The sequence below is a fragment of the Filicampus tigris genome, chromosome 16, assembly GCF_054856515.1.
Source record: "Filicampus tigris isolate MCC_2025a chromosome 16, RoL_Ftig_1.0, whole genome shotgun sequence".
NCBI lineage: Eukaryota > Metazoa > Chordata > Actinopteri > Syngnathiformes > Syngnathidae > Filicampus > Filicampus tigris.
Window position 1 is genome coordinate 5,166,343 of NC_141232.1, and position 24,602 is coordinate 5,190,944.

The 24,602-nt window shown below is 44.1% G+C and overlaps 2 protein-coding genes across 10 annotated transcripts in view; one reads left to right on the forward strand and one right to left on the reverse strand.

The window, feature by feature from the left end:
• Positions 1–1,493: 1,493 nt before the first annotated feature.
• ramp2 (receptor (G protein-coupled) activity modifying protein 2) overlaps positions 1,494–24,602 on the reverse strand; it is a 35,098-nt gene continuing 11,989 nt past the window's right edge. For 3 of the 9 annotated variants that reach the window (XM_086055475.1, XM_086055477.1, XM_086055476.1), the window contains 7 exons: positions 8,004–8,110; positions 7,268–7,464; positions 6,854–6,919; positions 6,533–6,568; positions 3,938–3,970; positions 2,903–3,080; positions 1,494–2,700 (listed from right to left, as the gene is read on the reverse strand). In XM_086055475.1, the coding sequence (XP_085911601.1) occupies positions 2,451–2,700; positions 2,903–3,080; positions 3,938–3,970; positions 6,533–6,568; positions 6,854–6,919; positions 7,268–7,322 (618 nt within the window). In that variant the 5' untranslated portion in view covers positions 7,323–7,464; positions 8,004–8,110 and the 3' untranslated portion in view covers positions 1,494–2,450. Of the gene's footprint in view, positions 2,701–2,902; positions 3,081–3,937; positions 3,971–4,261; positions 4,767–6,532; positions 6,569–6,853; positions 6,920–7,267; positions 7,465–8,003; positions 8,111–8,296; positions 10,727–21,849; positions 21,960–24,602 lie in introns of those variants that run through there. The other 6 variants (XM_086055480.1, XM_086055481.1, XM_086055479.1 and 3 more) reach the window with 6 other exon arrangements.
• On the forward strand, positions 10,058–24,534 carry ezh1 (enhancer of zeste 1 polycomb repressive complex 2 subunit). The gene is made up of 20 exons (XM_086055472.1): positions 10,058–10,667; positions 11,740–11,923; positions 12,006–12,131; positions 12,216–12,338; positions 13,020–13,137; positions 13,208–13,423; positions 14,241–14,343; positions 14,591–14,754; positions 15,053–15,144; positions 15,231–15,408; positions 17,398–17,582; positions 18,685–18,776; positions 19,450–19,478; positions 19,566–19,691; positions 20,635–20,813; positions 21,890–21,985; positions 22,181–22,262; positions 22,338–22,418; positions 22,555–22,639; positions 23,267–24,534. The coding sequence occupies exons 2-20, from the start codon at positions 11,744–11,746 to the stop codon at positions 23,325–23,327; spliced, it is 2,316 nt and encodes a 771-aa protein (XP_085911598.1). The 5' UTR covers positions 10,058–10,667; positions 11,740–11,743; the 3' UTR covers positions 23,328–24,534.

The following is a 24,602-nucleotide window of genomic DNA, read 5'->3' on the forward strand; positions in this document are numbered from 1 at the left end:
AAAAAACTTAAAAAAATTTTTTTACATTATTTTGCCACAACTAGCAGCGTTATGTCCGTTCCATTATTTTGTATAATTTAAATTTTATTACTTCTTCCAAAACAGGACATTAATTCAAATTGACAGCGCAGAAAATGCACAAACCTAAATTAACTATGATTAACTTGATTGCTGGCTTGATTACCTGATTATGTTGTTACACTTATATTTCCTAATTCACACCAGACACACAAGCTTAGATCTGAATGTATAAAATGTGTTTTTAATAATACTACAGTACATTGTATAGATTCCTCTCAGATGCTGCAGGAAGTCCAGGAAATACAGAGAAATAGCACATAAATACAAACTGCATCTAAAAGCACTAAAAAGAGCTTTTTCTCGTCACCCAAACAAGGCGAAACATTATTTATGCCTTTTGCTTCCTGTCACTGAAATTCAGTCAAATATGAATCAAATCTCCATAAGAGGGTGAGGATTGTGTTTCAAAAGGAGACAATAGCAGGAAAGAAGGCTCCTTCTCCTCACAATTGTGTTCCATCACCTCTGCCATCCCATCCTGCCCAACCCGAGCGGGATTTGCTCAGTCTCATGTGGCGCTACCTGTCACGCTTGTGGGAAAAAAAAGAAAAAAAAAAAAAAAGAAGCACTCACAATGTAAGCAAAATGGAGGTCTATCCAGCAAGCTCCAGAGCTTTTGTCATAATTACACATAATGTCATCAAAATGTGTTTGTCGTCATTCGGTTCATAAGTGCAACCACTTCTTTAAGGTCTTGTCATTTAAAAGATGAAGTCAATTTCCACTGAGCGGCGCAGCTCTCTTCACTTTGATACGATTTGTTTGTGAAATGCGCCATGGTGTATCACTTTTGGCATCCTTACGTTGGGCGGTGGAAAAAAACCCCAAAACAACAGTGGTGGGGTACCAAAGGGGGCGGGGCTAGACACAGCACAGTCCACTGATCGGAGGACAGAGAATAGTCTGCTGGCAAAGCTGCTTTTTTTGTAATAATAAAGAGCTGTCAAAAGACACTGTCGTCTGTTTTTTATAAAGCTATATTTAAATAGCCACGTCAGCCACATCAGGATTTACCCGACCAAACCGAGCCAAACTGTATTCAACCACTTGGCAGAAATGTGGCTTTAGATATAGCAACGGCTTCAACCTTAAAGCGGTCAACGCAAACATATTTTTTTCAAGAATATGTTCTATGCAAGACTACCAGTTGAAACACGCATTCTGATTAATTTTGTGTTTGTGGAATATAAGTTAAGCAGCAAAATGCACTCGTTTTTAGCCATCTCTGGGGGCGGCCATTTTGTCTTCTGTCGACTGAAAATGACATCACAACTGCTCACGACAACCAATCACGGCTCCGATTCAGAAAACAGGTCAGCCGTGATTGGTCGTTGTGAGCAGTTGTGATGTCATTTTCAGTCATCAGAAGACAAAATGGCCGCCCCCAGAGATGGCTAAAAATTCGTGCATTTTGCTGCTTAATTTATATTTCCACAAACGCAAAATTAATCAGAATGCCGTGTTTCAACGAGTGGGTCTGCTGGGAACATATTCTTGAAAAAAAATGTTTGCGTTGACTTCCGCTTTAAGACAATCATGGTCTGAAATGTTCAAACCAGGTTCAGGAGCTTTGGGGGCGGGGCGGTCACATTTGTTACTGATTCCAGTTCGTCACGCGTCAAGATGATGATGAGCTCTTTTGAGCAGTTGAGACTAAAGACGAGGGAACTGTAAACGGTGGTCTGAGATGAAAAAGCGTATCCTCGAGCTTGATAAATGATATGGCAAACAAATCAGGGAGGTAATAAACAGGGATGAAGAATGCAAAACAAAGGTGGAACACTTCCACTGGAGTCTTTCCTTGGCAGGGAGAAACAAAAAGGACTTAATGGTCCTCAGAAACCTACACCTAGTACTCGGAATCTTCAAACATTGTCTAAAATCAAGTTCTGGGTAGAATGCATCTACTTCCGAAAAGGTCCCTGATCATGAAGGTTGCAACATTTGCTACTCCTTTGATGTTTTGGTGTTTTCTCCCATCACACTACGAGATCGAGAAGAAAGCCTGATGGACGGACGGAGAGTGAAGGAGGCCCTGTTGAGAATTTCTCCAAGTCAAAAAAGACCAGGGAACTAGAAGCAGCCGTTCGAAACGGAAAAAGGAAATGTCAAGCTAGCCAAATGAGTTTAGGAGAAACTAAAAATAAAAGGTAATGGGTGCAAAAACAAAGGAAGAACTGGCAAACTGCCTACGTAGATAACAATAGGCCATTGAAATCTCTTCGTTCCTTGAATAACGCGACCAGGAGCAAAAAGTTCCACGTCCTTTTTAGCTGAAATGGTACTCTAAATCTCCCGTGACGTTCTCCCTGTAGCAGCTCGTCTTTACGAAAGCCAAAACGTTGGTCCTCGCGTCGCCGCTGAGGAGATCAGGAGCTCCCATCTCCGTTCTTGGTCTTGAGGACCACCAGGCTAACCATGACGGGGATCAGGAGGATGGGCGTGATCACAAGGGCGAAGATGATGGGCGGCGGCGGGTCGCTGAGCTCCTCCATGGGGCAGTCCTTGAAGAACCTGTGGTGCATGTCCACAAACATCCGCTCCACCAGGGGGTTGGGCCACGGGATGCCCAGGCAGTCGGAGATGTTCTCAGTGCAGTGGCTCAAGTTGCTGTACAACCTATCATTTTTTTTTTTTGTTTGTTTTTTTTTAAATACAACGCAGCTATTAAAATTGCAGAATCGAAATTCCTTTCAACTGAGAACACTGAATTGACGTACAAGCAAATTGAGGCGCGAACTTGTGCAAGGGAACTCATTCAAGTGGTAAAAGCAAAGTGCCACTGCGCTTGAATACGCTTTGAGCAGTCAAGTGCGCTTACCCGCTGACGTTGGCCCAAGCGCACCAGTCGCTGGGGTTCATGGCCGCCATTGCCACGTCGAAGTTGTAGAGGCACATGCGGTCCAGGAGCTTGTCCAGGCAATCCATTGTGGCTCGCCCATAGTTAGCATGGCAGAACGATGAGAAGTTCAAAGAGCTGACAGTGTCTTTTACACAAGCTGCAGGGAAAAGATTGGAAATGGACATTCAACAAGATGGCGCCAAAGCCCTGGCAAATAGGAAAGTAGTAATTGATGTCAAGGAAGTCAAGTGGAACCTTGATTCAACGGACTGATTGGAGAAAGGGGTCGTCCAACTGGAGCCGATGGCCCCGTTACGTTGAAGTGCGATTTTAGCCCTAAAAACTCCCAATGCAGTACAAACTGTCTACTTTTTCATAGCGTAAAAAATATCCATAGTACTGAACAAAATTATTGGAAATAAATATAAAAAGCTTGAAAGAGTTCACTTGAAGTGATGCTTATACATCTCTAACTGTCTTTGTTTTTATAAGTCTGATTTTTACTTTACGTGTGGTGCTCTATAGTAAAGCTGAGTTTGAGTATCTGAACTCTATTTTTAATAAATATGAGGCTTATAGTCTAACACTGCATTGTTAATGCTACTGGCATGATCGATTAAAATTTTTAGCACCGTCCTTTGTATTTACCCTAAAGTGAAGCACTGGCCGGATGACATATGCCAGGCTGGAAAATTAGTATCGGTGTAACAGTATCAGAGCACTTTTATGAGTTCTGTATTAGTGCTGTAGGATTGCTAGTGTTAGCGACGTGTTGAAGACATTAGTTTCGCTACAAGGGCATGCAACCTTGCAGCTACCCGAAAGCTACTCTCAGGGGGGGAGGGGGGGGGACGCGTGGAGGCTGTCTTCACCCCCATTCCACATCCCCCCACCCCCCACCCCCGCACCCGGATTGGTCCACTCGCCCACGGTCCCTTATTGTAATTTGAATTGGCTCTGATTAGAATGTGCAGGTGTACCTAATGAAATGGTGCGTAAGGCTGATCCACATACCGCTTTGTGAGGTGGCGTCTCCATAGGTGGCATCTGGAGGGGATACAGTTGAGATTAAGTTTGGATTAAATTTGAATGCTGTGCATGCAATATATATATATATATATATATATATATATATATATATATATATATATATATATATATATATATATATATATATATTTTTTTTTTTTTTTTTTTTTTTTTTTTTAAGTGTAACGTGTCCATTAATGCAGCTTCATGTGTTCTACAGGAAGACATCTGCAGCTGTAAAAAGAGGAAGCGCGCACACCCATACACACACACACACACACCCCCACACACACACACACACACACTCACCATAGAGAAAGGAGAGGAACACCACAATCAACCCAAGCGCTCCCTTCATGTCAGAATAAATGAATCAGGTTGTCTCCCCCCGCACGGATGACCCTGTCCGAAGACGCTGAAGCACAGCGAGGCATAACAGGAAGCGGCGTCAGGGTGAGAGCGACGCGGCGTAAAACCCTCGCCGCCAGATGTCCCGACGCAGAGAGCGAGCCTGCCCGCCTCGCCAGATGTTCCCCTCAGATCAGCCCCGCGGCCCCCGCGCCTCGGCGGCAGCTCTTCCCGTCTCCGACTGCCGCTTCCCTGGGTCGGTCTTGCCGTCTGGAGGGGGTGGAGGCAACAGAGAGTGTCCTCTCCATTCTCCCCCAAATAAAAAGAGAAGGGAGCACACCCAAAGCAAGCTGGGCTGGACTCACATCTGAAAACCCTTTACTCCTCAACTCTTGTTCTGCTTTTTAGTCTCCGTTTCTCACAGTGGAAGGCCTGGCCAGACTCACAGCACGTGATTTATTTGCCTTTTTTTTGGGGGGGGGGGGGGGGGGGGGGGTTAGGGGCGCCTGTGCCAAATAGGAAACATAAGCAAACATTTAGAGCTTCTCGGGGGCTGGATGGGAATCGCGAATGTGCAAGCGGCGCAGATCGATATTTGGCTTCAATGGAGCTAAATGAAAGACAAACTAACACGAGTCAAGCAAACGAGTTTGATCTGCTTCCAGGCCTTCGCTTGAGTACGACAAGCGGCTAATGGCTGTTCTTCATCCAATCCAGGCCGTCTCCTGCACTCACAAAAGCGCAGCAATCACATCCAACACGACTACACTGCCACACAGGAGAGTGCGGACCTTCCGAGGAAAAACATTTGTGTGGTCTTTTGTTATTGGGCTGAGTACGGGTCCATGGAGGACGCCAAAGCGGCTCCCCTGTTCAAAGGAAACGCCCTGTCTGCACCTTTATCCAGATCCTCACCTGCAGTCCCCTCCAAAATATTGAAATGGCCAAGTCAATTTCTCCAGTCTCATCTTTAGGAGGTAAAATGTATGCCCTATTGGGTTAGTGCCAGATTCTTCCATGGCCTGTGCCTGTAAATGAACACCAAATCTACAGTAAAAGTACCAAATGAAAGAATAGACTCTCTCTCCTTTCGTCAAGAAAAAATAAGACGCATTCCGCCGTTTTCCGTTGTTTTGTAATCAACAGTAGAGCAAAGGCAGATTTGACAAATTACAGCTGTATCTCCTAGTGGACTCACAAACAGGGCTGAGATATATCTAAAATGATGCACCGCTGCCATCTACTGGTGGATCTGCATCACTAAAGTTGTTTCCAAGCTTGACATTTTTGAAACGGTGGAACAGCAGCCTCTACCCAAAACATAATTTTTTAGTATACTCGTTAATGAGCTCAGTACCTGCAATTTTATGCAGTTTCACTAAATTTATAATGATTCTTTTTTTTTTTCTTCCCTTGACCCATGTGCTGCACTCCCGTACAAGATATATTCCTGTATTTACTACTTCCTTGACCTGAGCAATAGACTGCAACAATGCTTCTTGGAAATTGGTTTGGCATCTTCTGGGAGCTCCGAACTGTTTGTCAAAATGACGGCTGTGATAACAAAGCAGCCCGAGACTTTTCATGGTACATTTTTTTTTTCTTTTCTTTTTTTTTCACGGTACTTTACATATCACAGAATCAGGTCACGGGGCCTCTCTTGACATCTGCTAGCCGAGGCGCTTTTTGATTTAGTAACGACATCAGGAAGTGTCTTTTCTGCTTTTCTGCAGAGGTGGAGCTACGACTTGGGGGAGTTGGCGAGGGAGAGGAGGAGGAGGCGCGGGGGGGAGGGGGCGGGGAGGGGCGCATACGATGAGGAACAGCAAAGGGGCGCTCGCTCACTAGCGAACTCGCACCGGTTTCACAACATCGCGTCAGTCGCAGTATGGGGGCCCAATGACAAACAAATTCAGGAAGTTGCGCCAGGTGCGGCACGGTTTCGGTTAACCTTTCACCGAGGCTTCGGTTGATGAGACCTCACCGGGAGTTTGTGTTGGATTGGAGCGAACGCACACGCACACACACACACTCACACACACACCCACAGATCTTGGCTGAGGTCGTCATCTCCCAGATCGCTCAGCTCTTTTGAGTTTAGGAATATGATGCCAAATATTCCCCGCCGGAGTGGACACACACAGTCAATCAAAACACCCAACATGTTATGATGTGATACAGTCAGTGGGAGTGGGTGTTATTATGCAATTATGAATTAAACAAGACACTTACTGGCAACGTCGTTCATCATCTTTGTTGATTGATACACTGTAAAGAAAATATGCGAGTAACATAAAAAATACAACTTGAGGACTATGTGTGCTAGGTCACTTTTTCTCTGCCAAGGACTGTTTGTTTGACTGACTGACTGACCCGTGAGCAGGACTACACAAAAGACATGCTCCAAAATACTACGAAAATATTTGGATCGTGCTTTTCCTTGGACAGTGACAATATAAGGAAAGTTGGCAGACAGTTCAGCATGTATGCAAATGAGGGCTGTTCAGCCTTTAGGGATGTCCTTTATATGTATTTACAATGACAAACTCTTACCTACTGTGGTGGCTGACTGCACAGACAACTTTTCATCCACCAGACAACTCACTGGGGTATGTGAGGCTGTTTGAAGGGAAGAAATAAACAGCCCTATCAGGAAATAAATTCAATTGTATCTGCTTTACCGTGGTTCCAAAAGGTGGAACAAATAAAAAACATCAGTGGCAATGATGCCAAATTGTTATTTTAAACATCTGCATCAGGATTTCACAACCAAAGCAGCCTTGTAAGATCAACAACACTTACCTCATACGACACGAAGGAAAAAATGAAATGCATGCACGTATATTCAATTAGAAGGCATTTACGATAAAGACGGTACGGTTCCTGGGAATTCCGACTCAGAGGTGAGCCCTGAAGTACTCACTGTATATAAAGCAAGACATGTGCAAATTGCAAAGCTTCACTTACCACACATGAGAAGAAAAGAGAGAGCAAAGACGAGGTGAAACCTGCTGGATGTCATGTTGCCCAACAGTGCTCTGTCCCTCTCCCACTTGGAGGCTAGCTGGGGGTTACATATCCCAACTTTTTCCCCCCTTCTTTCTTTAACAGGAAGGCTCCATAAAACAACAGGAAGCCCACGTTTCCTAGGATGGGCGTTCTTCCTGCCGAAGAGGACAGGGAGCCTGTGATAAGGTAGACGCTGCTACTGATGTAGCGCCATCCCTGGCTCTCATCCCGCCCCTTCTGGTTCCACGAGCAGGGGGAGAGAGCCGCTCCATCACTTGGTCTGACTGTGTCGTAACAACTGCTCTGACCGTGTCACATTTTGTAGTAGAGTGGGAACCTCACAAATTGAACACAATCTTTTTTTCTTTTCTTTCTTTTTTTTAACATCATAAATATAAATGCAGTGCGGTTTCTTGTGAAATACGTCAGGTCAAAAGTGACCGCCGTATAACAAATGTATTTGCGGGAAGTAAAGTCAAGAGAAACACTTACCGGTAATAAAACAGACATTTATGTTCAGTCAAACCCAGAAATTCTATTCTTTTAAATAGATGCCTAAAAAATTATTTGTTAAGTCAAAAAGGCTGTCTTCATTTTATTTTGAATAAAAACGTCTCTTCTTAAACATTACTGTTAAAAATACCCTTGAAAAAAAGTATTGACAACACTAGTTGAAACTTGCTTTTCAACTCACCTTTAAGTGTGTCTGTCGACTTCCTACGTAGCAGTAAGTTCCATGTTGAGTTTTGATGGTTGTCATCACAATTTTCTCTCTTTAGGTTTGCCGACATGCTGCTATCCCTGAAGCCAAAGAAAAAGAAAAACACTTGTGGATTTTTTCCATTGAATTTATTTGTCACTACATATAAAACGCACCATATGGATGGGTGGTGTTACTCTAGCAACAAATGATTACCTCATTACCAATAAATACATTTGCCTGCTCACTGAGCTGCAATTTTATTAAAATTCTGAACCAATTTTTACCTCAGTTTGTCTAAATTCCCAATTGGTATCTCATTAATCATCAATCAGAAATTCAATGCTCAGCTTTATAACTCTTGGGGCCACCATAGAAGTGGATTAGCGTTAGTAATTCGCCTGCATGTTCTGTTTGTCAATTAAAAAACGTAATATAGATCATGACTGATATGTTCTACTTGCATCACTTCAGCCTGTCATCATTCGAATGTACTTAGTCTCCATCATTCAAACATACTTATTCTCAACATGCTCACCGCCTCTCTTAGGCGTTGCATAAACATGTTACAAATTCCCAACAGCAGTTGCCAAAAGCAACACGCCCAGTTGACATTAAGCACAATAAAAACTTCCTCCTGATAAGGCTTCAAAGCTTGACAGCTTATCTTCCTTTGGGTGTTTGCTTTTGTTTGACAGTTCACTATCAACACACAGAACACACAGACCTCAATTTCCCACTGTCTAATTGGTAAGCAAGAATGCAGGAGCGTCCAAAACACAACAGGCAAGTGTTATGTTAGCTTAGCATGATAGTCACCAAAACCATGCCAGTGAGTATTGGACCCACTGTAGATGGATGTGCATGTTTGGAACACTGAACCATTAAATGAGGCTCAACGGCGCCCTCTTGTGTGACATACATTTAATTTATAACGTACTTTAAATTTGGGCAACAAATCCCAAAATGCACAGACCAGGCAACAATAAAAGTAATACAATCAAATCATAGATAAAAGAATTGTGGGGGTGGAGCGTGGGGTGGAATCAATAACAGAGTTAATAATTAAAATTGCATGCAAAGGAGGGTCTAATGTCCTTTCTTAAAAGCATCCACAGCAGCAGGACGAGAGCGCTTGCCGGATTTTGCCAATATTGCGGAGGTGAAAGAAAGACGTTTTGCAAATATGATTGACGTGATTGTCAAAACGAACGAAATGAACTCTAAATGTTTATTACTATAGACACATGTTACAGATTAACGAATGTTGCTGAATTATTTTTGCTCTACTATATACCCACGAATCCCATCGTCTTTGAAATAATTATTTTACTGAAAGGTTACATGTTTGATGCATAAAATGTTGATTCAAGCAAAATATAGCAATAATGCCTAGTTGACCAAAACATGCTTTTGAAGTCAAATTTTTATAACGCATGGCGATGAGTCAATAAATAAAGCACAATATGACACAACAGCCATTTATTGATTGTGACGAATACAAGTGTTATTTATTTACCTTAAAAATAATTGTTCCTCTCCTCATATGACATCCCCAAACACTACGGGAAGTTCGGAAACATTTTATTATTTCCGCGAGGGCGACGCCATACAGGGATTTCATGTAGGCATAGGCTTTTATGTAAATAGTCATGTTGGTTTTATTTAAGCATTACGTTTTTTTGTAAGGACATGGGGGTATAGAAGAGAAATAAGTTGATGTTAAATTGTTGTCGGTATTTGATATTCAGTCTGTTGTGGGCAAAGAAGTTTGGCGTTTATCCGCAATAGTGGTAGGCAACATTACACTAGCCAGCAGCCTTTACCTGGATAGTGGATGTTACACATATTTTTTTTTTAAAGTCACTTTAGGCATACACGCTACAGTAATGTACGTTAAAAGCCACGTAAGTTCAGACACAAAAACCCATTTGACAGTTTTCAGACAAAAAAGGCAATTGTACGTGATGTACTTGAAAGCACCATTCGCCTCAAAGTACCTTCTTCATCGACTCCATTGAGGAAATGGTTCGCTCGCCCCCTAGAGGAGGAGCGCAGAATGACAAATGGAGTGTTTTGGCGATTGTGAGAAGCAGCTGCTGGATCGCTTCCAACTTTACTGATCGATTACTTGTAATCACACATTAAGTTAGTCTTTATGCGCCGCTTCACAGCAAGTAAGTAGCGTTTGTGGGTTTGAAATGTGGTGATTTATTTTCTGTCGAGTGACAGTCTACGACTAGTCGTTGGCGTTAGATGGGGAGGCTGACTGCCCCACGCACGACACTTCCTCTATTCCCCAGACGGCGCAAAACAATTTAGCCATAAATCCTCCTCCCCTGACCCACGGATACGTCACCGCTGCTGCTGCTACTACTGACGCACGCCGCTGCTGCTGCTGCTCTGCCAAGTGCGCAGCTCCGTGGACGCCCCCCGCCCCACTCCCTCTCCACACCCCCATTCCACGACAACAAGGTTAGCCCACAGCAGCAGCAGCATGGCCCCGCAGAGCCGCCGCCGAGGGATCGCTCGGACATCCAGCCGTCGTCATGCGGACACAGAGACTGCGTCACGACCATAAGCGGGGACGCACGCGCTCCCAATCCACGCTGGATCATCTCTCGAGGTTCCACTCGACGAACACGCGTGGATTTGAAGGTATGTGACGACTGGTGCGATGGTGGTGGATGATGCGTCGGTGAGCGGGGGTGGGGGGGGGAAGTCCACGCGCGAGTGTGTGTGACGCATTTGTTGGATGTTGCGCAGCTCGTTTTCACGCATCTTCCGCGCTCACGCAACTTAAGCAAGGCACATAAAAACAAGCACGCACGCAGCACTACGCACTTTTCTTCTGACCGAGGCACGCCCACTCGCGACCACCGTGCGTGTTTGTGCCGCGTTAAGGCCGTGCGCGCAAGGAGCCAACGTTTGCCAGCTCTGGCGCCGCACTATTTGGCAAGCGGGGAGACGACGACGAAGAGACTTTTAAACCGTTCGCCGCCTTTTAAATGGCCATGAAGGCTTATTTTACCCCAGTGACGCATTTGTTTTGCCATCACAAGGGGCCGCTGTTTCCCAGAGACATCAAAGGAACAGTTGGTATTGAGAGTGCGAACATTTTGTCTTTTGATAAACACTGTCAGTTCCGTTATCAGTGCAACAACTAATAATGTTCATAATGTTGTCGTTTGTAGTTGTGTGCCTGAAAGGTATTAACTCATTCTCTGCCAGATGTTTCCAAAACAGATCTTCCCATATTACCAGCCGTTTTAGAGCATTTTCACTGATCTATCAAGACTCACACAGAATATTGTGAAGATATATAATCATCAAGTCTATTAAACAAGTTTGTTCCTAGCTTTTTCCATTTTGAGTTATCAAACACCGGTTTCTGACGCCCAAAAAAGTGGAGAAAACCAGCTCAAATCAACAGCGATGCAACGCCACCATCTGCAGGGATCTGTTATTAGTCATTACAGTCCTTTACAAAAGCTGCATTTCAGACCGTCTTCCACACCGACCCGCTGAAAAACATACTAGACAAATATATTCGTTGGTGGCAGTAAATAGTTGGATTCCGGTTGGCAAATCTAAACAATGTTTTACATACACACCACTACAATACATGGCAAAATGGAGAAAGATGTGCAGGTGTTCCTAATATTATGACCACTCGGTGTCAGTCAACTTCAACAGTTCAATCAGAATCGCACATCTCATTTCATTTTAGAGCCATGGAGGTAAGCGCCGCTGAAGCCTCAGCCCCGGCCGTCGTTGCCCCGCCCGGCCCGAAACCTCAGCCGCCCTTATACCTCGGCCCCGCTCACAGCCTGCTGGAGTGGCGTCGGCGGGTCAGGTCCGAGTACATGCGCCTTCGCCAGCTCAAGCGCCTTAAGAAAGCAGAGGAGGTCAAGGTGGGTCGAGGTCCCGCTTGTTAAAAGCGACATTCCTTCCTGTGTTGTTAATGTCGCTTTTGGCTCCGCCTTGTGTTTCCAGGCCGTGTTTGTGTCCAACCGGGTCAAGATTGAGAAGCAGACCGGCATCCTGAATGAGGAATGGTCAAAGTTAAGGATCCAGTCGGTGCCCTTGTCGAGCTCCGGCGGCCCTGTGGCTACCAAGAAGGTTAGAAATGATGTCCAACCTGAAGAAGGTTGGTAGGTATTTGTCCATTTGGAAAAAAAAAAAAAAAAAACGCTTCTCTCGCAGATGTGCACCGTGGAGTCCGGTTTCCCAGGGTTCAAAATTCATGCCGTGGCCATGAGGCCTCTGTCGACGGTGACGGGAATCCCTTTCATGTACTCCTGGTCGCCTTTGCAGCACAACTTTATGGTGAACAACACACAAACATAGCCCGACTCAATGGGCCCAATTATTAGGTACACCTGTGCCCTTTAATTAATGCCGCTTGTGGTCCGAAGATACAGGCCATCAAACAGCTTGAATTAGATTGAGCAGGTGTACCTAATGAAGTGGACTTGTGGAGCCTTTTTCAAAAATATTTACAAAGCTCAGTTCACACGGATTAAAAATGAAGTGTGCTTCCTCCTAAAAATAGGTCCATCCCTTCTTATTAAAGTGGAAGTCAACACAAGCATTTTTTTTCAAGAATATGTTCTATGCAAGCCCACTAGTTGAAACGGCATTCTGATGAATATTGCGTTTGTGGAATAAGTGTTAATCCACTCGTTTTTAGCCATCTCTGGGGGCGGCTATTTTCGCAACTGCTCACAACGATCAATCACAGCTGAGATTCAGAAAAAAGGTCAGCCGTGATTGGTCGTTGTGAGCAGTTGTGATGTCATTTTCAGTCGACAGAAGACAAAATGGCCGCCCCCAGAGATAGCTAAAAACAAGTGCATTTTGCTGCTTAACTCATATTCCATAAACGCACAATTAATCAGAATGACGTATTGCAACTAGTGGGCCTGCTGGGAACATACACTTGAAAAAAATATGTTTGGGTTGACTTCCGCTTCAAATAGATACTTCTTATTGTTTGATTTGTAATAGGTGGAGGATGAGACATTCCTGCACAACATTCCCTATATGGGCGACGAGGTATTGGAGCAAGATGAGGCCTTCCTGGAGGAACTGATAGACAACTACGACGGCGTCCATGGCGACAGAGGTACTTTTCCCTTTTTATAGCCACCATTCCTTCACATCTGCTCTGCTCATATTGCGACATCGCCTCCCAGAGGGGGGCTTCATCAGCGACGAGATCTTTAAAGAGCTGGTGGAGGCCTTGAGCCAGTATTCAGACCACGAGGACGACGAGGAGGAGGAGGCGGCGGCGGCGCCAGCGGCGACTGAAAAGAAGGAAGACGAGCGAGCGATGAGGCGGAGCTCCACGGAGGGCTCCGAGGAGACCAAAGCGCCGTTCGTCCGCAGGAAGAGGAGGAGCGCCGTCGAGGGTGAGAGCACGTTGTTAGTCACGTCAGACTTTGTCCCGCGTGAGCGTGCCAGAGAGAGAGAACGGCACAACAAGGCCGCCACTGTTTGTCTGGTCACCATGCCACTGCCAGCTCCACCCCTGGACTGGTGTTGTTTACATGCGGCCAACGTGTCCCCCTGCTTCGTTTCTGTTTAAATAGAAATCGGTTCTATGACACTGTTGTGACACAAGTACAAAGCCTATAAAGAACAAGTTGTGCAATTTTAGCTCCCTTGGGCTGTAAGCAGGATGAAATTGATTTTTTTTTTAGAGCTGGTATGTAAAAAAAAAAAAAAAAAAAATCAGAATCACGATTCTTTTTGATTGGTATTGAAATCACAATGAATAAAAATGATTATTCATTGATTTTAAAATGTAGTATTTATTTTCAACTACTCAAAACTACGATTATAGTTCATCCCTGCACGTTGAACACTTTATTCATGAACAATATTCTATATGCGTTATTTGAGGGAATGTCACTCCCGGGGGTTGATGCAAATTTCCCGTTCGCATGTCAATGGAATTTTACATTGACTTGACCTATATATATTACCTATATACTTGAATTACAGTAAACATGAATGAGTAAATAAACACAGTATGCCACCAACTAGGCTATTTATCTTTAATACAATTCAACTGTGATGCTTGAGTATTAACTCTGCTATCTGGCCTTTTACATACTGCCTTTCATTCACTATGGGAACAAGTTTAAAAAGAAAAAAAAAACGAAATTATTCAAGAGCCAATTGTATACTAACAAAATGTCTCCTGCGTGTTTCTGTTTCACACAGTGCGGGACCCGTCCGGCAGCAAGAAAATCCCCAGCGACAAGATCTTCACCGCTATCGCCGCTATGTTCCCGTACAAGGGCACCACGGAAGAGCTGAAGGAAAAGTAAGGGGGAAATAATGACCATCTTGGTGGCGCAATGCTGAATAGGCCGTTGCTTAGTGTTCGCCATGAAGAGGCAAACATTTGGGAAGTGAGGTAATAATGATGCCGCCCCCCTGCCCCCTACCCGCGCTGAGGTCCTCAAAAGAACATTTGTAGCAACCTGAAAGAGCTTGACTACAAAACAAAGTGGCTGAAATGGACTCGAAAGGTTCTCCCGCCTCGCATCTATTTATTTTTTTCTCTCTAGGTACAAGGACCTCCTGGAACCGCCCAGCCCGGTCAAGTTGCCCCCGCTCTGCACCCCCAATCTGGACGGACCCTTTGCAAAGTCGGTGCAGCGAGAGCAGTCGTTGCACTCCTTCCACACGCTCTTCTGCAGGCGATGCTTCAAATACGACTGCTTCCTCCACCGTAAGCTGTTCAAGAAATAACCCAGCATTGGCTGGGTCCCTTGGGTTAGCCATTTCACCCAATTTGGGTTACTTTTGACCCAGCTCTTTTAAGGGTGTTAAAGTCAACATATCTGTTAACGGTATAGTGTTATGGGTACAAATATATATATTAGGGATAGACCGATAGCCGGGCCGATTATCGGCGTACCGTTACACCCCTAATATATATATATATATATATATATATATATATATATATATATAAAATAAATGTACAAATATATGCTAATGTATACTGTATATGCTTGTTTGTTAAGCTTTCCACGCGACACCCAACGTGTACAAGAGGAAGAGCAAAGAGATCCGAATGGAGACGGATCCGTGCGGCGCCGACTGTTTCCTGTTGCAGGTGCCTATCGTTTGTTTGCAAAGTTTGTCTGCGACGACGTATATCGCCAACTTGTCTCCTTCTCCGCATTCTCCTCTCTGGTGAAGAAAGGGGCGAAAGAGTTTGTGGAACAGAACATGTTGCGCTCGCAGAGGTTTCGGAAGAAGCGCAGGCAGCAGCTGCAGCAGCAACAGCGTCCCGCCAGCGCAAGTTGCCCCGGACCGTCGGGGTTTGCCGAGGAGAGCAAAGACGGAGAAAGCGACCATGAAACGACGTCCTCCTCAGGTACCGATGTGGATGCGAGAATAGTTTTGAAACATTTTGAGTGATATTTCAGATAGCCGCGATAGATTTAGTGGGTGCATTGCACCTTCTCCGATAATATTCAAGATGACGTCACACATCGAAGCAAGACCCCTGTTGATTTTGAATAACTTCCTTCCAAAATGGCTAAAGAAGTTCAGGAGGTCAAATCAGGACTTGGTCTATAACAGAAATGATCAAAGTGTCGCTCTAGGACAGGGATGGGCAACTTTTAAACACTGGAAGGGGCCACAATTTTTCATCAGTGCTGCTGGAGGGGCCACATAGGACCACATACTTCCTAACCAAATGCATGAAAAAAAAAAAAGCAGTTTTATATACGGATAAAATACGTGCATATTAATGTATTTCATTTGTCATAATACATTAACGGTAAAAGCACAGTACAATACATATGCATTTGATCTAAGAACAGTTTGTTTATATGCATTTATTTAGGTATGATTTTTATGTGGTGACTTCAAAATTAATAAGTACTTAGAATAAAATCTCATGCTTTTTGGATGAACAAGGTTTAACTACGCTACTGAATTTTAATGTTGGTCATGATGCTTCTACTTGGAGGCATACTTTTATTTTTTCCTCTCTACCGAACCTGATTTTTTATCAAATTCGTTCAAGAATAGTTGCGCCGTCATCGCAAGAATCCTCCTGATTTTAAAGACTCTGCAACTGCGGGTATGTGAGGTTACTCTAGGTCATCCTTTATGTCCCGCTAGTCCACTAAAAGGCTGTTTGCCAGGTGCGGACGCAAGTTATTTTAATAGCCGTGTGAGTCAGCGCATGACTCTGAAAGGAGCATCATTTACCATAAGCTCCCCCCAAAAGCTCCCCTCCCTCCCTCCCTCCGTCCCTCCCTCCCTGGCCGACTGCAGCTCTTTTCGAAGAGTGACATTTGGCAGCGGATGACAGCCTCCGAGTCAGATCGTCCTTCGTGCTCTTCGCCAAGCCAAAATCAAGAGTTTGGAAAGCCTCGGCCCCAACATAAACACTTCCTTCCACTCGTCCGCTTTCATTCCTATTGACATCTTCATGTGGAGAACAGTGGGAGGCAAATAAGTCACGCCCCCCCCCCCTCCTCTGTTCATCAACCTCTCCTCACCGGAGGCCTCTCATTCTCGAAGTCACGTGCACCTCAGCAGACGCTCTCACACATTTCGGGTTAACGTGTGTGTGTGGGGGGGTGAAAAGAAACAGATTGTCAAGCAGATTAATAAAGATACTCGTTGACAGAGCGTGCTGCTCCAGCAATGCTGCGTTCAGCTTGTTGCCAAGCAACATCCCGCGCGCCCGCCTGGAGCGGCGAGTGCGTGAACATTGGCCACGTTGAGTTTGCAAACCAAAGTCAGCGGTCGCGCGTGCGAGTTAAAAAGAGCTTGTATTAAGCAGCAGTATGTCACGTTTGCGCTACTGTTGCGTTTTTATCGCGTGTCATCAAATAGTGGCACGAAAAGTCGTTTCGGCATCTGGAACAATTAGCTGACGCTTCGGGACCACCTCGGGAAAAACAGGCTCTTCATTCTGATGAATATTGCATTTGTAGAATAAGTGTTAATCCACTCATTTTTAGCCATCTCTGGGGGCGGCCATTTTGTCTTCTGTCGACTGAAAATGACATCACAAATGCTCACGACGACCAATCACGGCTCAGATTCAGAAAACAGGTCAGCCGTATTTGGTCATTGTGAGAAGTTGTGATGTTATTTTCAGTCGACAGAAGACAAAATGGCCGCCCCCAGAGATGGCTAAAAACGAGTGCATTTTGCTGCTTAACTTATATTCCACAAACGCAAAATGAATCAGAATGCCGTGTTTCAACTAGCGGGCCTGCTGGGAACATATTCTTAAAAAATATATGTTTGGGTTGACTTCCGGTTTATGTTATTTTTTTTCCTGGTGTGGTTGCTTTTATTCTGCTGTGATAGGAAAGTGTCTGCGCGTATATTTCAGAAGGGAATTCGCGCTGCCAGACCCCCACCAAGCTGCGCCCGGCCGACAACGAAGCGGAGCAACCGACGTGCAGCGCGGTGGAGTGGAGCGGCGCGGAGGAGTCGCTCTTCCGAGTGCTGCACGGCACCTACTTCAACAACTTCTGCTCCATCGCACGCCTCATCGGCACCAAAAATTGCAAGGAGGTGAAAAGTTGTCACTAAGATGTGTATACTGTAACTTAGTCACTGGATACGCGCGCGGACTACTTTATGCATAGGCGTAAGAATACATGGTTATGCCAAGTGATTTTTATACGGATATTTACTTAGCATTCAGATTTGAGTGCATAATCAGGTTCAGAACAGACTCCCTGTAATTTTTACGTGAGGTATTTGCTATGTATACATTTTAATTTTAGTTTGTTAGTTTTTATTCGTCTTTTTGCAATGCTTTGTTTTAGTTTAGGCTTTTTAGGGAGTTTTTTAAATATATGGAGTATTTGTTGAGTGCACGATTAAAAAAAAAAAAAAGGTCACTGTAAGTATTGTCAGAAAGAAAATTCAGTCAATGCATATAATAATACCAAAATAAATACATTTAACATCGATGCTAAAAGTTCATGTATGAAATTAATGGCAAAAACAGGCATTTTCGTACTTATAGTTCATTTTATTTAGTTTTACGAACGTAAAATGTAGTTGCAGTTATTGTTTTTTAAACACGTAATTTTTTTCGCCCCGTTTATGGAAATGTTTTTTCAATTGAACTTTAAGTTAGTTGTTTTTGTCAACTATAATAACCGTGGTTCCAATACGTTTACAATGTGCTCAAAAAGAGAGTTTAAGTACTTCAATTACTTCAAGTGTATTCAAAGCGTGAGGGCGGGAAACGAGAAATCCTCCCATGATGAAGGACAGAGGACCATATTCCACACCTTGTTGAATTTTAAGAGCAAAGTTAAGCACGGAAATAGCGACAGAGACTCTCGTGGCGCTCGCTTTTACAGTATAGCTCTTCTAGTTGTTGCCAGGGTGACGAGCGAGAACTTAGTCTGCGACCAAGTGGAGACGTGACTTAGTCGTGGTTACATGACGGAAAGGTCGGAAAACCGCGGCCGAGAGCATTCTTCCTGTTCCTCGGTAACACGTGTCCTCGAGCGGAGGCCAAACGGGGGCCGAAAAGCCCGTTCGCGGCGGATTTCCCGGACGTTGCATAATGGCTGCGACTGCACTGATTGCACAATATAATTACGCACACACCAACGCCGGCGTTTGCACATTTTGTGTCGGTTTTGATGTCTCCCAGGTGTACGCGTTTGCGGTGAAGGAGGCTCTCATCCATCGCGTCCCTCTGGCGGACGGAGGCATCTCGCCGCAGAAGAAGAAAAGGAAGCACAGGCAAGCGAGCTTCCGCGCTCATTTGTGATTCATTACGGACATGATAGATTATCTCGGAATAACGCACTGAATTATGCAAGGAAAACATTAAGGGGGGGGGGGGGGATTTTTCACTGACTGCTATCATCATGATTCAGTCGGACTTTTTATGCGCCACCGCGACATTCAGCCGAACAGATGTGGATATGTGTGCATTTGATTTTATGAAACGCTGACTGTGGATGCTATGATAAACAATGACTTCTCGGTTAAACGCGGTTGCGCGCTCACGGGCACCCCACAGAAAACTTTCTGGCTACACCGTGAAAGGCTTTAAATTATTTTTCTACATGCTCTGTGTTTGACGCATAAGTCCAGGGTGTCGCCCACCTCTCGCCCCTAAACTCAGTTCACCCGTGACCGTAATGAGGACGAGTGAAATAAAAAAACGGATTGGTGATTAATTCCAGATTATCAAATGATTTGGACTTTACTAACAACAGCACACAATTAACTCAAGACAAGCGCCATTTAAATGATGTTGCTTCCACATGGGAATCTTCCAAATATAGCTGACAAAACAATGATTTTGAGTTAAAAATATGTCTGCTCATATGAACTTTTTTTTTATGGATTACTTTTTGACACTCTTAATGCTTAAACGTGCCTTTTCCTTGTCTCTTTGATGAGGCAGGTTATGGGCAAAGATTCAGCTCAAGAAAGGCAAGTTTGACACATCACGGCATGGCTATTTTTGTACACTTCCTTTCCGAGTGCTCTACTGACGGCGTCCGCGCTCTGTCATTCCAGATAACTCGTCCAATCAGGTGTACAACTACCAGCCATGTGACCACCCCGACCACCCGTGCGACAGCACCTGCCCGTGTGTCATCACGCAGAATTTCTGCGAGAAGTTTTGCCAGTGCGAACACGAGTGTGAGTTCTTTTCTTTACCTCATCTTACTTTTTTTTTTTTTTGGGGGGGGGGTGCTTCCATTTCTGTTTCGCTTGCATAACACAAGATCCATAAAGGCATGCTTGGATAAGGTTAATGTCAGAATGAGCAATTTCGGCGCCTGTTGGTTGCAGTGCTGCGTTTAAATGGGAAGTATGAATTATGCATCAGTGCGGTAAAAATGAAAACAAAAACATTTTTCAATGACTTGGAATGTTTCCAATTTTTTTTCTCCGAAATTTTTTTTTTTCCCTTTTACTTCTCATAACTGCATGCCGTTTTGTTTCATAATTGCAATGTTGCCTTCAGAGAAGAATGCCCTCTGGCTCACACGCGCGCACACAGCTGCATTCATAAGAATAAATTAGCTTCTTCTGCAGCAAAAAGTCACATTGCACCGCTGCCTTGCATTCCTCCTTTTTCCACATTAAAGCCACGGCAGAGCAACGAGATGGTGAGTGTGGACAAACCATGCAGAACAGCTCAATTTGCGTGCATGTTTTGTGATTCAGTCAGCCGACGACCGCCCTCCTTCCCTCCGCGGCGGACCCTCACAACGCCTTTTTCCCGTATCAGAAGGGTACTCGGGCCAAAACAGGAAGTTGCAAATGTGTGCGCTCTAAAGAGCCTGGAAAGGAATCAAAGAGACGTGACGGGCGTCGTGCCTGATTTACAACATCAGCTCCAACGTCAGCACGATTCTGACAGCTAAGGCTAAACAAATGCCGCAGATGGAACATTTAAATCCAGCTCCGAATAGTGAGACAGCAGACGTTTTTCTTTCCCCGCAGGCGGAGGCTGTCGGCCAGACATTTTGGTCGTTCCGGCCCGCAGGCTGTTGTTACGTTACGCTTCTGCCAACTAGTCATTGTGCATATCTGCCAGTAGAGGTCCTCGTCACTCGCTCTCAGCTCTGCGTTGCAGGCCAGAACCGCTTCCCGGGCTGCCGGTGTAAGACCCAGTGCAACACCAAGCAGTGTCCCTGCTACCTGGCCGTGCGGGAGTGCGACCCGGACCTGTGCATGACCTGCGGCGCCGCCGACCACTGGGACAGCAAAGTGGTGTCGTGCAAGAACTGCAGCATCCAGAGGGGCCTCAAAAAGGTACGCACGACACGCAGGACGCTGTTGCTCACTGGGGTTTAACTATACTGGACAAAAATGTAAGCAAAAAGCGTTTGGGATTTTTGATCCCAAACTTAACTCGTTGAATGCCGTCAACGTCAATTGCCATAAACTGTTTTTTATTTTAAAGAGAATTTTGGATACAAGTCTTGGCCAACTCTGGTTTGAACATTAAGATGGGATTTTTTTTTTTTTTTTTAATAATAAAAATACCAACTATGGCCAGCATACGGCAGGATTGGGTCTCTTTTGGAGGAGATCACTGTGTTTCAAAACAATGCTTGACACTTCCTCCACTACCTCTGGAAATTCGACCTTTACAAGCAGCTTGTGATTGATCAAAGTATTTGTCATGTTAAATTTACTACAAACAGTGTCCCAAAAGAGAGAAAAGAAATTATTTAGGTTTAGAAGTAAAAGTGATGACCTGAACATACACAAATTCATGGCACTATACCCAGACACACACATGCACACACACTACTAAATACTACTACTACTACTACTACTACTACGAAATGGCATGCAAATGGTTTGTAAAGTTTGTCAAATGTAAAATTGTTACACTGGTGTATTTGCAAATACAATGTTTTGCCAACAATCAAAAAGCACATTTTAAAAAGGATTGTTCAGATGTTCGCCACTAAAGTAAAAATCGTTAGCATAAAAGTAACTGTTGTGCATAATAGGCTATATATCTTTTCACTGAAAGCTTGTTTTCTACGTCTACATGTGATACACTCATGATGCAATGTAACACAAACCGAAAGTGTTGCTCTGTGTATTTCTTTCTTTTTATGCTGCTTTCAATGACGCATATACTATTGTGCTATTTGTGCTAACAAAAACAGAAAAAAAAATCGGAATTGTGTCACTGGAATCATGCCTACATCCAGCCAGACACACCTAAACCCAATGTCAGGTCTCCTCTACAATCTCACTAAAAAGTACATCATCGGATCTTTAGGGATATGTGTTTTGTAATTGTCCAATTATATCAGAGATGGATTCTTACGGTACGACTGTTTCTGACGGTGTTAATGTACATTTGACAGCACCTCCTGTTGGCTCCGTCGGACGTCGCAGGATGGGGCACATTCATCAAAGAGCCTGTACAGAAGAATGAGTTCATCTCAGAGTATTGCGGAGAGGTAAGGCTAAGCAGGGAAAAGTGGAAAGTTGGAAATTCCATATCACCTGCTAGAAAGCAAAAATACTCAAAAGTCAAGAGTTAAAAGCCAAAATGAGACACAAGGGTCTCCTGTATTTCCAACTTCCCAGCTGTCTTGAATGCACTACTATGGCATTCCAGTAAGGTTTAACAATCGCCTGTTTCCGTGTTGCAGCTCATCTCGCAGGACGAGGCGGACCGACGAGGTCGAATCTACGACAAATACATGTCTAGCTTCCTTTTCAACCTGAATAACGGCAAGTATTCAGTCGGGCTTGCGCGGCGTCAAGTCGCCCTCTGTTGATGTCATTCTAACGCTTTCCTCTCCGCAGACTTTGTCGTTGATGCCACCAGGAAGGGGAACAAAATCCGCTTTGCAAATCACTCGGTCAATCCAAACTGTTACGCCAAAGGTAATATTGTCGATTTTGAATACATAACACTTGAATAGGGGTGTGTAGACTTTTTCTATCCACTTTAGTTCGATAGACGTCAAAACAAAGCAAGTTCAAGTCAAAGAGTGTTTAAGATTTGACGTTGCGTTTGCAGTGGTGATGGTGAACGGAGACCACCGCATCGGGATCTTTGCCAAGCGGTCCATCATGCAAGGGGAAGAGCTTTTCTTCGACTACAGGTAAGGCCACTTGCCTTTTATTATTCTGCTGGGCTTGCTATTGTTTCCCTTTTCTTTTGTTGGGATAATCGACAAGATTAGAATTTGCACTGCCATAATTTATGATTATATCGGGTCACATTGACCCATGACCATTGTTGGTAAGAAACGAACACAACAGGATGGTTCATGTTTTCATATAATTTTTAATTTACTTCTACAGTAGTCAATTTAATTCATTTTAATTTTTTTTAGACATAAGTAAAATGTTTTGTAATTTTTCGTTTACAGTGGGGTTTTTTTTCCGGATTTGCTTTTTATATTTTATTTCAAATTGAACTTATTCCTACTATAATACTCATTATGATCCCTTGAGTAAACGCAATTTACAAGTTTGGAAAGATTTTAAAAGGATTTTCTACATCATATGGAATGTATGTAAAATTGAGCCCATATCACCCACTGTCATTTAATAAATGAAATGTCTCCAATTGGGTCAAAAATTGACGTTAAAAGGGTCTTCAGAAGCATTTAATTTATCATAACCTACAGATACCTTGTGGTGAGCTTGTAAGTTAAAACCGACACAGGCTGTGGCATTTCTCCCAATTCTGTGTTCTAACAGCGGCTTTTTGCTTCCTCCCGCAGATACAGCCAAGCGGACGCCCTCAAATATGTGGGCATCGAGAGGGAGGTGGACATGTCTTAACCGCCCAGCGCAATACATAAATACTGTATATGCCGTCGTTTACTTTTGCAGTCCTCCATTAGCGCCTCCGTCCCACTCCCGTCCTGCCTCTCTCTGCAGCGTCGCACGTCGGCTCCGTCCTTCGAACATAGCGCCTCAAAAAAAAAAAGCAGCCCCTCCTTCCTCGATGTTTGCAGATGCACTTGTCCCCCTCCCCTCCTTTCATCCGCCCAAATGCACGAGTGTACACGCCACGCTTGTCAACTTTGTACTATTACAGTAGTCCGTGTCGCCAAGGGGTTTTCCTTTGCGCTCAATTCGGGCCGCACTCGTAGTTAGCTCACAGTGTGTCCGTTTGGTTACAGCGAGCAGTGACGTGCATGTGCTGTCTCTCGGGTAAATAAAAACCAGTAAACGCGTTTAGTTGGCGGTATTTCGCTTTACAGTGTTGTCACATGACGCCGCACGAGGCGAACAGTTGTGCATTTATGTCAAAAATATAATAATAGGCAAGAAACCGACTGACTGAATGTAACCCCTAGATGGCGGTGAGGAGATCGCATTCATTTTTGTTTTTAACTTAAAGGGGACATATTATGGAGAAATGACTTTGTAATGGCTTGTATATAAATAGTTGGGCCTTTGGAGTGCCTGCCAACCGATTAGGTGTGGAATTAAACAAGAAGAGCTTTGATTATCTGCGTATTTTGGAAAATGTGTTCCGGGGCATGCCATTCAGATTTTTGGCTAATTCACATAACGTCCCCGCACCAACTTTCTCTACCCATAAATTGGCAGGCAGGTTGACTAAAGATTCTTCATTTTCAAGCAACAGCCGCATTACAATGTCCGAAGGTAAGCAGAGAGGCAGTGTTAGCGCAGATTAGTGTCAGCTTCTGATTAAGAAGTACAGGTGTCAAGCTGTTTCTGCCGCACGCACCACAAAAGCAGATGCACAGATTTGAAAAAAGTGAAATTTGGTGGCTCATTGATGAAGTTCTAGCCCCCAAAATAAAAAAAATGCCTTAAAAAGGTTAAGTAAAACTTATTTTTTTTAATGGGGGCTCCCACAGAGAATGTCCCTCCGACCAACCAAGTGATTTCTATCGGAGTGTGATAAGTGGATGTTAAGTGTGCTGTAATTCTTTATCGTTTGTGTATTTTGACTGAAGAATGTCAGAGCTTCTTTAAATTGTGAAATAAAAATAATATGTCTCCTTTAACACAATCACTTGTTGATTTGTCCTTGAAGCAACTGTCATATTTACTTAAGAGGCAAGTAATTAATAGATGAAT